General features: G+C 35.7%; 1 protein-coding gene across 1 annotated transcript; it reads left to right on the top strand.

Annotated features, from left to right (window-relative positions):
* The first annotated feature begins 1,362 nt into the window (after positions 1–1,362).
* ACADM (acyl-CoA dehydrogenase medium chain) lies at positions 1,363–14,602 on the top strand. Its single transcript, XM_026700189.2, has 12 exons — positions 1,363–1,425; positions 5,512–5,608; positions 6,523–6,620; positions 6,739–6,808; positions 7,762–7,862; positions 7,962–8,042; positions 9,146–9,276; positions 9,939–10,047; positions 10,345–10,485; positions 10,565–10,660; positions 12,136–12,384; positions 14,139–14,602. The coding sequence occupies exons 1-12, from the start codon at positions 1,402–1,404 to the stop codon at positions 14,208–14,210; spliced, it is 1,269 nt and encodes a 422-aa protein (XP_026555974.2). The 5' UTR covers positions 1,363–1,401; the 3' UTR covers positions 14,211–14,602.
* The last annotated feature ends 1,217 nt before the right edge of the window (positions 14,603–15,819 follow it).

The raw sequence follows: 15,819 nt of genomic DNA on the forward strand, positions 1-15,819 counted from the left end.
AAGTTGCCCATAATTGATGAACAGTTATATTTGTTACATTTGCAAGATTGGCTTACCCCAGCTACATCCATCTGTCTGATCAGGTCCAGCAGGAGAGGTATATGGCAGATCACATCAGCAAAGAGCTTCATGCCCAAATCAAGACTTTTTTCTGCCTTGGTACATCATTCCCCACCCCCTACGCCATGAGGCTGGTCACAACATGGCTTAGCTATTAGGTCTGGGGATCCCATGGAAGCATGGAGCCCTTTAAATAGCTAGTTTTCACTATTCTCTGACTTTTGTAATTGTGGTTTACTGTTTAATGGAAACATTACAGAGCATTTAGTGCTTTTTGGGCACTGTGAAAGAGTCACATGCAAATGACAGAGGTGGCTATTTAAAGTAAATAAATAAATAAATGAAATAGTAAGTGCCTATGTTCCCCTTCTAGGTACTACAAGATTTCAACATCCCACTAAGCTATGGTTTAATCATGGTTTATCAAGTAAGAACCAATTAACTAGGGTCAATTCTTTGTGGCCTAAGACACAATTTATTGACTAGGTTCCCACAATAAATCCCAACTCAAACTATATTTTATTCTACCTTAGCCCGGTGACAGAAGGAAGCCTTTGGGCTGCTTCAGAAAAACTGCAGAGATGGTAGCCCATGCAAAATAAATTATTGTGGATTGGCATAAAGTGTTGTTAATCCAGATGCAAGAACTTCACACTCCTAATGCTTTGAATCCATTCTTCCTTCCTATCACCATTCAAATGCATCCCTTCCTTCCTTCCTTCCTTCCTTTTCTTTTCTTCCTTCCTTCCTATCACCCTTCAAATGCATCCCGTCTTCCTTCCTTCCTTCCTATCACCGTTCAAATGCATCCCGTCTTCCTTCCTTCCTTCCTTCCTATCGCAAGTCGAATTTATTCCGGTGCTGCCGTAAAACCAAAAATCAGATTAAGCCGGGTTTCTGGACACCCTTTCTCATGATTTAATCATTTGGTCTGCCCAGGGCACCGAACCACAAACTAACGGCTCACGCTTGGATCCGCACATTATAAGTGTATACATAACTATGTATACACTTATACTTATTATCTTGTAAACAATTGACAAATAAAAATAAATAAATAAAAAAATAAAAACGAGGCCAACTCCCTCGAAGTTGATAACCAAGGCAAGCACTTCAACAGCAGCCGCCAAGCCAACCAGCCAGCCAGCCAGCCTTCCTCCTCCTCCTCCCTCTCCTGTTCTCTGCTTCAGCCGCCCGGGGCCTCCAAACGGGCCAACCTCTCTCTCTCTCCCCTCCCCCCGCCTGCTCGCTGGAGGCGGGTCTAGGCTCGATGTAAATCGGTGTATAGTTCAGTCACGGCCTGGCAGGTTCAGTGAGGAAGAGTGAAAGAAAGGCTTTGTCATGGCTGCTCTGAGAGCCTGTCGGGTAAGAAGAAAGCTGCCAAGAGAGGACGCGGGGACTTAGGGGACGCGGAAGCCATTGGAGAGGGGGGGTGGCGTGGGGAGGGCGACTTCGGCTCAATCTTTCTGACTCTTCCCTGCCTTGCTGGAGGGTGTCTCCGTTTGCAGGATTTGGAGACGGCCGCCCGGGTTAGGCTGGGGTGGAACAGGCTTGGGTTGTCCTGCTAGAGGGAAAGTCCAGGGATTGAAGAGGAGGGTCGCCAAATCTCGACTGCAGCCCGCAAGATGACACTCATTGGTAATCAGTTACGGTGGAGGAGAAGAGATCTGGGTGTTTTATTATTACGATTACTATTACTACTACTAGCAAAATTACGGGATATCGTATCAAAGTATGTCAAAGGTCGCCTATCTATTCCCCCTCCCCCGCTTCTGTCCACCCGAGTAAAGTGACTCCAAAATCACTCCCATTGTTTTTGCTTGTTTTTCCCCCCCAAACTTCCCCACTTTCTTTTAAACTTAAACATATAAGATGAACTTTCCGAAGCAGGTAAGCATACAAATAGAATAGTATTGTTTGCCATCCCAACTGGGCTTCTGTTACTTCCTACCGTAGTATATGTGAAAATAATCCACGTCAGAAACTGTCTTAATCTCAGAATTATAAAAATGTTCTTCTTTATCTAAAATATATATTTCTACATCAAGAAGTTACCTAATCCCTGGTAAAATTCAAAGTGTTTTTAGGATCTTATTTTAAAAGTTAATTTTTAAGTTTGTCAGTTGGCATTTGTAGTATGCAGTACAAAGTTCGTCTTGTACATAGCAATGCTGCATTATTTTATCGTTTCATACCGATTATTATAGAGTCTGGGAGCCTTTGTGGTGTTTGAAAATATAAATGACATATAACAAATTTTGAACATACTATGTTCAAAATGATTGCAAACTTATATAAAAATATTTCTAGAAATTCTAGAACAATTCTAGAAATTGTTTGCAATACTTACCGTATATAATTTGAAAGTCCATAGGGTTTATGGCAGAGTACTGATGCTAATATAATATGAAGAATCATTAGTCATTTGGCATGATGATATATGTGTTAAATGTCAACTAAAATGTTCTGAACAATTAATATATCAAGGTTGTAAAAGAATAACATAATGTAATTAGTATATTACTGTCAATATTCCTGTTAATTTTCTCCTAGGAAGTTCCAGGAAATTAGATCAGGATAGGGTATTTTTTACCAGGGATCAGGTAATTTTTATTTACATCTGTCCAAATGTGCAAAGATTTAGGAAACAAAACAATTCCTATGAATTTGAAAAATAAGTTATTTACCATAAGGAAAATTGGAATATAGCCACAATAGAATGGTCCAAACAAAAACTATTGTGATAGTAATAGAATAAGGTGACACTTATGAGCAATCTGCTTTTAAAAAAAAATGTGCCACAAGAAATCATTCCAAATCTTGCAAAACAAGATATCAAAGGTCTGCTATACAAAATATCAAATTGCAAATATAAATGATTTTTGTAACCAGTAACACGTAATTAACAAAAAGTGCTTGCTTTCTAGTTAATATTATACTTAAGATATTCCAGGGAGTTACTTGCAGCCGTCTTGTGTAAGATCTATTTTTGTTCTTCTTAAGGTCTTTTTGCTTATGGGTATTCATTTTTTATTGAGCTAATTGTGCATTAACTTGAGTAGTTTGGGTTTGTCTTTCACTTGCCATTTAATTTACAGTTTATATACCAAAGACAAGATGTGAATTGAAGTTCATGTAGTTTTGCACATTTCTGCTTAGCTGTTTATCCAGAGAAAATTAATTGAATCAAGGCCAATTTTAGGAAAGATTTTGCAGTTTTAGGGGATGAAATTGGTTACTTCCAAGCTGCCAAAAATGCAAAAGTGAGTCTTTGGTTGCTGATATAAAAAGATCTCTGGTATAAAATATTGCACTTGACTTTCTGTTGAGTTCCTTCATTCTTATTAACATTTCAGATATCATGTCTAAAGTTATTATTTCATATTTAATATGTAAGGGATAATTATTTTCCCCAAATCATCTTGTTCATCTCAAATTATGGCATTCTGAAGTCTTTCCTGCAAGCTGTGAGTTAATGTACTTTTATTTTGCTCATTAAATTATTGCTTTTGCTTTATTTCTACAGCACTTAGAACAATAGCACTTAGACTTATATACTGCTTCATAATACTTTACAACACACTAAGCATTTTACAGAGTCAGCATATTGCGTGCAACTATTTTATTTTATTGATCTCGGAAGAATGGAAGGCTGAGTCAACCTTCAGCTGGTCAGGATAGAACTCCTGGTAGTGGGTAGAGTCAGCATTCTAACCACTGCGCCGCCATGGCTCCTATATTTTAGATTGCATTTTTTCCTTTCCATTTGATTCTTAATAAAAAGAAATTTATTTTTTGTTTATTTAATTTCTAAGCCTCCCATCTCACTGCTGAGTGATTCTTATAACCCTAAATTAAGTTTTCTTATGTTGATTTATCATAACTGAATTTTTGAGGAACCTTTTACATAAATTTCCCTTGTTTAAGGATTCTGTTAAGGATTCTTAACAATTTTGCTTAATTTTTCTGTTTTTTTAAAAAAAATCATTTCTTATTTGTGTTAACTATTGCATAACTGCAAGTTGTTTAATACTTTCTTCCTCCCCTTTTTAGCATCAGCAGAGAAAATTGTTTTCATATGTTTTTTTTAAGTCCTGTCTATTGACTTTAAATTACTAAGCGGAGTACATAGAATATGCATGTACTGTGAAATGATAATTAGTAAAACATTGACTTTGACTTTGCTGGGTCACAGTTACAAACAAAGTAACTACAACTACTGTGAGCCGTCAAAGAAAATTAACAAAGAACCAACGTTTGGAGTCCTTGGTGCTGTCTGAGCTTGGATGTTTGCTTACAAATATTTCATTACTGCCTACAATGAAGAATAACATGAGGTAACATTAGTGCTAGTGGGCGTGGTGTTTGTTTCTTGTTTATATACACTAGCTTGCACTCTAGGTGTTGATGTGGGTGTAGTTTTCTCCTTGGTAGTTCCTTGGAGTATTGTTTTCTGCTTGTTTGTTTGGTATAAATTTTGCTTATCTGGATACTGGTTGCTGGAGAAGATGTGTTCTTTTTGTTTCCTTCTTTTTTAATTGTCTTTTTAGAATGGTATGTAAATGTGCTTTATGTCTACAGAAATTCCTCAACTTACAACCACAATTGAGACTGGAACTTCTGTCACTAAGCACTGTGATCATTAAGTGAGTCAGTTATTAAGCAAATTATGTAGTTATATTAATCTGGCTTCCCACATTGTTTTTCCTTCTTGAAAGCCAGCTGCAAAGATTGCAAATGATGATCATGTGTCCTCGGGATGCTGTAACCATCATAAATACACTCCGGTTGCCAAGCATCCAAATCATGATCATGTGATTGCAGGGACACTGTGACAATCATTAAGTTCAAGGATTGGTCATAAGTTACTTTTCTGAGCATTGTCATAACTTTGAAGGGTCTCTAAACAAATGGTCATAAGTTGAGAAATACCTGCATGGACAGCTGATTTATATGCCAAGTTTCCAAGAATCCTCTGGCATTTTTGGATTTAGTTGGTCTATTTCTGCCCATGTGTTATGAGATTAAGGACTTTGCATCATGTCTTCTATTTGCCAGTTGGTGTTCAAGAATGCTCACTGCTAATCTTCTGCCTACATAGAAGCTGTTGCAGTCACTACACTGTATGTTGTAGATAAACCACTTTATTTTAAAGAATTAATACTTCATTTTTTTTTAGACAGTAGTTTAACAGTAAACAGTAATGTTTTGTACTCTTTATAATAGTAAAACAAAATGCATTTTATATTCTTTCCCCCTCTCTTTAGATTGTATTTATATTATAAGTTTAATAATTGACATATGAAAATTTTTAACCATATCTGGGATAAAAATTGTATTTCATTCAATGTATTGGGCTCTATAACCTTGCAATGCTTATGCATTGGTAATAAAGTTTGGGACATTTATTGAAAGCTTCTGTAACACTTCTTTTTCTACATTAAATTTCAGGTTGGGCGAAGCATTGTTGCTAGTGGCTTGAGAGCACAATCCAGTCATGCTACTGCAACATCACCAAAAAGCAAATCTGCCGCTGGTTATAGCTTTGGTATGTAAAAATACTCCATAAATGCTTCACCCGAAGGCCCTGAATTGGCAGCTTCTAGTATTATAAATCTAAATTGATTCATTTGTCATGATTTGCTATATACTATGTGAGTATATTTGCTATCCAGTATATGAGCATATGCAGGCATGTTCTGATACATCCACTTTTTTCTTATGGTTTTTATACATCAGCCTAGGAAGAAAAGGATAGAATATTTAGATAGGATAAACCATGAAGATGTAAGGCTGAAATGTATTCCTTTCTGGACATTTTATTCACCTGCTTTCCCTTATGTGCATTATCTACTGCAGCTTGTTAAGAAGCATTTGCAGTTTCTAGACAGAGTGGAAGCGGTTTGTAATAAAAGGTAATACATTTCCTGAATTACTTGAAATGCTTCAAAACTATACTTGGTTTTTGGACAATTACTACTAGTATGTAGGGCAGAATCCTAACACATGTTGCTTTAAGGTTTAACATTGAGCATACATCTTTCCATATATGTGTTTTACACATGACTTTTGGTAGACAAAGTTTTGGATTGATATTTGTGGTTGAAGAAAAATAGTGTTTATTATAGGAAATGGGATATGGGATGCATATGGTTAAGGATGAGAGTGATGAAAGTATTTCATGTAGATTAGTCTGCATATTTTTTCCAGTTCTAGTCCTAGTTTAGGCATGAAAGCCATCTGGGTGATTTTTGAGCCAATCACTGTCTTTCAGCCCAATTCACTTTACAGCCTATTGTTTTGTGGAAAATAGGAGAAAAAAAGGAGCATTATGTATGTTTGTTACCTTGAGTTATTTTTAAAATAATAAGGATAAGATTTTAAAAAATAAAATAAAATAAATATTTTATGGCCTACTAATTTTTATGTATATCTAGGAACTTGAAATCTTATGTTTTCTAGAACTTACAGATGAACAGAAGGAATTTCAAGCCACAGCTCGTAAATTTGCTAGAGAAGAAATTGTACCTGTTGCTTCTCATTATGACGTAACTGGAGAGGTAGATATACAATAAATAGTAGTAGTTAAATAGTTTTAACCTTGTTTAAAATTTCAGTGAATAAGACTCTAAGCAGAAGAGCTCTGCATCTTATTTTTCATATCTGTTTCCTTTTTAGTATCCTGTTCCTCTCATTAAAAGGGCATGGGAGCTTGGCTTGATGAATACACACATACCAGAAAGTTGTGGTAAGTAAAGTACTTGATAAGCTATAAAATCAAATAAACAGTGCAATATATTTATAAGCAATAACAACACAGAAGATATTACAGTCCAATCTGATTTTGAATTTATGAGATAAGAACAGGTCTTGAAGAGACAAGTTACATTATATAATATGTTACAGATGATATGTAAACATGAGAATTGACCTCATTGAATGAAATTCTGTTGAGCTCAAACTGTTTCTCTCCAACAATTATTAATTATAAATATAATTATTTACTCTAGTATTCATGATATTCTTTGATACTGTATTTAAGTTGGAAAGCTTTGCAACTAAAAGATAGCATATTTATAATAAATCTTTTTAACACCCGTAGAATTAAATCGATTATCTTTTGTGTGTGTGAAGGACAGTATTTAGTATATATCAAATTTGGCATATCTGTTGGTTAATGTACAGCCGCTTTATTTGTAAACTGTATTTACAAATACAGTTCACAAATACATAAAAAGTAATAAAAATCATTTTCTGCTTTCATGGCCTGACAACAAAAAAGCTTCAGTGTGAAAATGATCAATGTCTAGTCAGTTTCAGGCAGCAATAAGACTTCTAATTAATTAATCAAAGTAGAGTTAGCTTGTTAACACATTTTAGGGAAGTTCTGGGGTGCAAGGAAAAGCAGCTCAGGAAAAGATAGCTTGGTTAAGCAACTGCACCACTCTACAAGGGGGCAAAAAAGGGATGGAAATGGATCAGACACAGAGTAATTTTATCTGAATGATCAGCAGCAACCAGGAATTTTACAGGTCTTCCCCCCACCTCCCCACTACCCATAAGCAGACATTTTGCTTAAGTTGCTGGAATGGCTTGCATCACTAAATCAGGAAGGGTGCAATAGAGCATGAAATAATTAAATTTGTGACATAACGTTTATTTGTATGGAATATTATTTGTTATCCAAAACAATTTCTGTAGGTGGTCTTGGCCTTGGCTCTTTTGATACTTGCCTTATTACTGAAGAATTGGCTTATGGATGTACAGGAGTTCAGACAGCTATTGAGGCAAATTCCCTAGGTGTAAGTGTTCTGCTTTAATTTCACTTACTATTTACATTATTTTAACATTGGCCTTAGGCTATGTCTTCACATGTTAAATAATAAACTTTTTTATTATAGCAAATGCCAATCATAATTGGGGGAAATGAGCAACAGCAGAAAAAATATTTAGGAAGGATGACTGAAGAACCCCTAATGTGTGTAAGTGTTTTTACAATATTGATAGAATGGTATTTTGATTTCTGTCGTGAAAGAAATCTACAAAAGTATATTATGTTATACTTATGTCATAGTATGTTATGTTATTATTCAGAGTAATACACTGAACTTTAACAACATAACTTAATAGTAATCAAAATATTTATGTGAGCATGAAGTCATACCTTCCTATAATAACTACAGAATTCACTACAGTACTAACCGAAATGAACAGCTATTGTGTTTACACAAAGTAGAAACGGCAGTTGTTCATTTAGGCTCAGTAATGTCCAAAATTGGATGAGTCAGTGATAAAATAAATAGGCAGCTTGTGGTCTTGGAGTGTGTGTGTATGCACACCAGTGGTGGGATTCAAATTTTTTCAGTACTGGTTCTGTGGGCGTGGCTTGGTGGGCATGGTATGACTTAGTGGACATGGTATGACTTGGTGGGTATGGCAGGGGAAGGTTACTACAAAATCATCCCCATTCCCTCCCCACCCCACTAACCTGCTTTCCAGCTCTGTTCTATGCACGGCAACAAAAGAAGACCCAGCTGATCAGCTGGGACTCGGGAGACAGAGAATAGATGGGGGCGGGGCCAGTCAAAGGTGGTATTTGCCAATCTCCAAACTACTCTAAATTTCCACTACTGGTTCTCCAGAATTGGTCAGAACCTGCTGAATACAACCTCTGATGCACGCGCGCACGCACACACACACACACACACACGCACAGTTTTAATGGTTGAGTTATATAGAGTTCATTTCATAAGATGGTTCTGCATATTCTCAAGAATTTAAATATGAATTGGTATCAACCTTTGTGATTAACGAAGTAATATAAACATTTAACAATAAAATAGTGGTGTTTCATTAGGATTTCTTCGTATTCTCAGTAGTTCTCCACAATTTAAAAGTTGTTATAATTTTAAGTTATTAAGTTATTCATTTCTTTATCAATAAAATTATAATGAAAGTTAACCAAATTACTGATGATTTTGTATTATGTTCATATAGAATGGATTTAATGTTCATTTCTTCACATTTTAGTATGTGTAATACTGTATAGTTTGTAATTTGATTATTTGCATTTTTTTTCTTTAAGGCATATTGTGTAACAGAACCTGGTGCAGGCTCTGATGTAGCAGGTATAAAGACAAGAGCTGAAAAAAAAGGAGATGAATATATTATTAATGGACAAAAAATGTGGATCACCAATGGTGGCAAAGCTAATTGGTATAGTAATTTATTTAAGATAGTTAAATAAGGCTCAGTGATACAGTATATCCCTAACATTTTTTTAAGGAAATGTATAGAGGATCCTACTATATATTTTCAGTAGTGGTCATAATTTAGATATAAACATTTAAATGTTTATTTAAACATTTGAGTATTTTCATTCTTGTATCACACTTGTATCATTCTGTAACAAGCTGTAGAGTGTTTGAACCTGAATGGTGTGATATTATTAGATACCAATTTTTATCCCATTCATTTGGCAAATAGTACTATTTCCCTCATTCTAAATCATAAGTCATTTTTCTTTAGGAAAAAAAGAAGAGGAGAATTCAATAGATGAGCGTGGGCTAAAAAGAAGATAAATTTGTAGAGGTGAAGTCATTCCTTCATCCAGAATCAGTGTACAGTAATGACATATCTAGTTTTATGTATGAATTGAAATTTAGAATCAAAATCATAATAAGGTCCACTGAATTTATTGGGGCATATGTCTGAATAAAAACAAAGGATTATGCTATAAGACTGTTCTATTTTTTCATGAGAAATGTGTGATCAGTATTTTATACATTATAAGAAAGCTACAAGAGATTTAATAGTTTTTGATGGTCTGTGAGCAAATTTGTAAAGCTAATATTGTGCTTTTATTATGTTCCAACTAGGTATTTTTTATTGGCACGTTCCAATCCTGATCCAAAAGCTCCTGCAAGTAAAGCTTTTACTGGATTTATTGTGGAAGCTGACAGCCCTGGAGTACAGATTGGAAGAAAGGTAGAAGTGGAGCATTTTAATGCTAATTTAAAAATTTAGTATTGGCTATTCTTAGTCAGTAGAATTTGTTCCATTCTGTTATAAATCATTTTCCGAAATTGTTGAGCTTTGTGACATTGCCACCAAATCTGATTTCTAAAACACTTTATTGAATTTATTTTTAATATATTTGTACAAACAAATACATGGTGGGAGGAACAGGTTTTAATCTTAGCTTTCTGATGAACCTACTTCATTTTTTTTGAATTTTGTTGAATTAAAAATGGTAATTATTTATCGTATAAAATTCCTTTTCAGGAGCTTAACATGGGCCAGCGCTGTTCAGATACGAGAGGGATTGTTTTTGAGGATGTAAGAGTACCCAAAGAAAATGTACTTATTGGTGAAGGAGCTGGCTTTAAAATTGCCATGGGAGCTTTTGATAAAACAAGGCCTCCAGTAAGTATTCAAAGTACATTTGAAAGAGGAATTTTAATTGTAGAAATTCTGCTTTGTAACATTTATTACTGACCTACAGGTAGCAGCTGGTGCTGTTGGATTAGCACAGAGAGCTTTGGATGAAGCTACAAAATATGCCATGGAAAGAAAAACCTTTGGGAAGGCCATTGCAGAGGTAGGTGGAATTCCAATTATGATGTAATATGGTGTTAAATAAAATATTCCATTAATAAATTTAAGCTCAATTAGCTTCCTTTTTTCTTGCCCCGTTCCTCACCCTGTATCATCTTGTGGATTTTGAGCAGAGATAGAGCAGTGTTTTTCAACTTTGGCAATTTTAAGCTATGTGGGTTTCAACTCCCAGAATTCTCCAGTCAGCACTGGGAACTCTGGGAGGTAAAGCCTACGCAGTTTGCCAAAGTTGGGAAACACTGGTGTAAAGAGTTAACAAGGAAAAATCATACCATTAAGTGGAACTATTTTCCTGTTAATGGAAGCACGTATTTGAATTTTTGTAGTTTGTAGGAGGTATGTTTGAAATATTTTTTTCACAGAGTCCTTACAGTTTTGTATTTGGAAGTTTTCAATAACGCAAAATAACGTTAAAGTCACAATAATGTCATAATAAGAAAATATTAAGAAAATAATAACTACAACAAAATACTCAGACACAGTAACAAAATATTCAGTTAGGTTTACCAGACTCCGCTTACTGTAAATGAAGAGAATCTTGTGTGGTATAAGAAATTTAAAAATGGCTTCACTTTTACTTAAGATACTAGGCCAGTGATGGCTAACCTTTTCCATGATGCGTGCCAAAAGTGTGCGTGCATGCGTGCACTCTCATGCCTGCACCCATGATGCAATGCGCACGTGACTCCCCCGCCCCTGCACATGTGCACATGATCCCTGTGTGTGTACCACGCGTCTCTGCACATGTGGCGCAACCTCCCACACTGCACATCTCTGCCCATTCGCACACTCCCTGCACACCTCTGCGCATGCACATGCGTCTCCCACATGTGCTCCTCCCCATATGCATGCACAGCAGATACCCAACAATCAGATGACTGGTGGGGGTCACGTGCACATGTGCAGTGGGGCTCTTTGGGGCAACTTCTTACATGCCAGCATGCCATAGGTTTGCCATCACAGTACTAGGCCAATGTATTGTACACCTATTGCTGATACTTCCATATGTTACATTGTATGTTCCATCTGAAATAGTGGTAGGTAAATTCCTGGTCTTCGGCAACAGTGGGCAAATGGTTAAACATAGCGAGCATTGCAATGCAATATCCCAACAAGAAGCCTATATTTATTCCTTTACAGAGTCACTTATATTTGTATTGTGCTTGCTGTTTACTAACATACGTTTTATGCATATTGATCAATAAGCCATTTAAGGACTTTCTTGTGGAGTTCTTGGTGCCCTTGAGCTTGCACTTTTCATAACCAACTAGGTAACATTCGTGCTAGCTTACCCTAGTTGTGAATGAAATATCTACACAAAATAACCAAGCTCAGAGAGCAGTAGACATATAATAAATAAGACTGAATTGTATATGCTGCTTAAATACATTCTACCATTGCATATTTGGAAGTCAAGTTTTCAACACTAATTTTTACCTCTTCCTCAAATTATCCCAGCACCAAGCAGTGTCCTTCATGTTGGCTGAAATGGCACTGAAAGTGGAACTGTCTCGCCTGGCCTACCAGAGGGCAGCATGGGAGGTAGATGTCGGTCGTAGAAATACCTATTATGCATCCATAGCAAAGGCATATGCTGGAGACATTGCAAATCAAGTAGCTTCTGATGCTGTCCAAATTTTTGGAGGAAATGGATTCAATAGTGAATATCCCGTGGAGAAACTAATGAGAGATGCAAAAATATACCAGGTAAGTAACCTTAGAAAATGTGCCTTTTTTGGTTGATGCGCGTGTAGACTATCTGTATTAACAGGACTCATGGCAGCTCTTCTATTCCCCCTGAAAGGATGTAAAGGATTTTTAATACAATGTTTAATATGCTCTTTTTTCATTTTAATTAGAATGTTTTTCTTTTTTCTATTAACTAATTGTAGATTTAGTAATACAACAGATTTTATCATAGCACTGAATAGCAATAATACTTAGACTTATTTACTGCTTCACAGTACTTTACAGCCCTCTATAAGCAGTTTACAGTCAGCATATTGCCCCCAACAATCTGGGTCCTGGTTTTACCGACCTCGAAATGATGGAACGCTCAAGACCTTGTGTCTGCTAAGATTCGAACTGTTGAACTGATGGCAGCAGGCAGTAGCAGAAGTAGCCTGCAGTACTGCATTCTAACCACTGAGCCACCACGGAATAAAGAAAAGGCCATTTTTATATGGAAAATAATGTAAAGAGTTTAGCTTGAAAGTATGTGTCAACTCATAAATCATTCCTATGCCTGCTTCCAAGTTGCCATAAGGAGATGGGGAAAGGTCTGAGGGAGCACCACCCGGGGGTGGTGGGGGGAAGCAGGGTCATAGGTGGTAGTAAATTATGTGTCTCAGCATTGGCTTCTTACGGGTTAGTGCCAGACATGTTGCTCCTAATAAATCTTTTGGATTCCTTTGAAGCTTGGCTCGAGGCTCATGATTTAATTAGGGCAATCACTGGAATCCTGACAGTATGTCCTTTGTTGTACTCACTTCTGGTCCCATTAGAGTGGCTGGAATCTTATTTTATTCAGTAATATAAGTAGTCCTCACTTAATGACTACAATTGAGACTGGTAACTCCATCATTAAGCAATGTGGTTGTTAAGCAAAATATCTTATGACCGTGTTGGTTTTGTGGTGGCAATTTCGCTTCAATCATAAAGTAAACCACTGTAGTTGCTAAGCAAGACACCACATGACCACGACTTGTGGTTTTACTGCCCACTTATCTACCAACTCTCCTTGTTGGAAGTCCAACTCAAATAGCAATCATATACTATGAAACACAGTAATGATTGTAAAATGTGCATCAGTTGCAAAGCACTCTAGTAGTAACCATGGGATATCATGTCAGTTGCAAATTCAAGGACCAATTGTAAAGTTACTTCTTAAGTACCATCATAATGCTATATAGTCATTAAAAAGGGTATTTGTTAACTAAGGACTACCTGCATGTATTTCCAAGTTCAAAAATATAACATTGTTATTTCTGACTTAAAAACACCACTTCTTGGTGACTATTTTTCTTCCTGTGTTTTGCTTTGCTGAGGCGTTGCAATGTTTTGTTTAATAATAGTTTCTAGAATATGTAGCAATGCAGTTTTTAAATATACAGATGCAGATTTCATCATATCTGCTTGTTACATATTTTCACATTAGACAATATATAATTAAGCTTAGTTTTATACAGAGTAGGAATTTTGAGTGTGATGTGCCATGGTAGCCTATTCATGAGAAAAAGAAAAACATCCTAGTACCCCTAGGTTCAGGTTTAATCAAAAGTAGCTCTCTGGACTATCAATTAAGTTTAGATTTTAGTTCTCTCGTGTTTTATTATCACAATTATGCATTTATAATAATGTTTACATATTACCCACAATAATTTAAGCTGTACTGTTTTCATTAACATTTTGTCTTTGTCCTATTTTAAATTGACTCAAAACACTATATTTTCTCTTTTCAGATTTATGAAGGAACAGCTCAAATTCAGAGAATAATTATAGCTCGTGAACATATTGGCAAGTTTAAAGCTTGAGAATGTCCCTGATGTGCATTATTAGCTTGATTTACAAATGTTGGGCTTTTTTTTTCCTGAAGCTTTACTTTTAATATTGGACAAAAATGGCATCAACAGTGGTATTATCAATAGTTAATACATGAAAAAGCTAGTCACTTAATTTCTAGAACTATTCAAGAGATTTCACATTTTTGTTCACCTTTATCATGACATGATTATCTCTGTTCTCTGAAATCTCTATAGTATATTTAAAGTGCCTTGGATTTTTGTAGTTGAACAGGTCACTGACATAAATTAGATGAAGAATTTCATAGCAGATTGAAGTCTGGGAGCCATGTGTAAATTAGATGTTGTTAGATCTGTATTGCATATTACATATTGACTACATTAAAAATATTTTTGCAGATAAATTAATTGTATTGCCTGGAGTTGGATTCATAAAGAATATAGAAGTTATTCTTGTTTTACAGAACATAATGAAATTTAATGAAAGTTCCTTATTGAAAAATGCAAAAAAAAAAATCTATCCCAATTTCCTTTCCCATGCCTTAGCTCCACTATTTGGAATCTACTTCAACTCTCTAGGATAAATTTTTGAGGGTGTTGTAAAAGAAGAGAGATAATGGTACCTTAAATGTTATGGTGTTCCTTGATAGGTATTATTTGATCTTTGATCAATCAACAATTCCAAGTTACAATGCCACTTAACGAATGGTGGTTATAATTAATTCTTGGAGTTTTGGTCATCCTAGCACCCTGCTAATCATGTGATTACAATCTGGGTGCTTGACAATCAGTTCACAGTTACAGTCAGTTGACATGCATCCCACAATCATGATTGCCAGCAATCTTTCCTTCTGGCTTCCCCAGAAGTCCAATGGAGAAGATGGAAGGGACGATTGCAAGTTGCTGAGGTGTTTCTTATCACTCACTTCGCATTAGCCACTTATCCTCTGATCCATACCCCGTGCACACCCTTTGAGCTACATGACACTTTGTACACCTTTACCAACCCCTCCTGGCACCTCACGTACTGTTCCTGATCCATGCAGCACCTTTCATGCACCCCCATACATCACATCCCTTGAGAATGCAAAATTCCTTTCACAATTGCTGTTGCGAGGACTTGATAAACGTATCAAATATGATAAATATAGTCATGCAGTGAAATTTTTCCCAATGATTTTATATTTACGGTATTCTTATGAGCTGTCATTTCAAATTTCTAATGAGCCAAAATTCTATATGCTTAAATATGACCTTTTTATTATAATGGATGTATATAGTTACTTTGGTACTGCTCCCAAAGTTTAGCAAATACCATATGGAAAAGTTTTAAAAAATAGCAAAACCAAATGGAAAATTTTAAAAAATGTATTTGGGCTTGATTTTATTTCCCCAATAAAACATTATTTGCTAATGTTCTTTTTTTCCTCTCTCTTCTCCCACCCTTCACAAGCCCTAGGGTCCTCATTTATTTTTGAAAAGCCTCCATCATACCAGTGGAAATCTGTTAAAATAACATTAGATTTATAACAGGAAGACTAATATGCTTAAGTTATGTTTGCAGAGCTATACAAGCACTGAAAGTTTTTACTTATATAGGCTTTTTACCTCTAGCCTTTTT

This window comes from Pseudonaja textilis, chromosome 3 (genome assembly GCF_049901715.1).
Source record: "Pseudonaja textilis isolate UNSWEBS1 chromosome 3, rPseTex1.2, whole genome shotgun sequence".
NCBI classification, from domain to species: domain Eukaryota; kingdom Metazoa; phylum Chordata; class Lepidosauria; order Squamata; family Elapidae; genus Pseudonaja; species Pseudonaja textilis.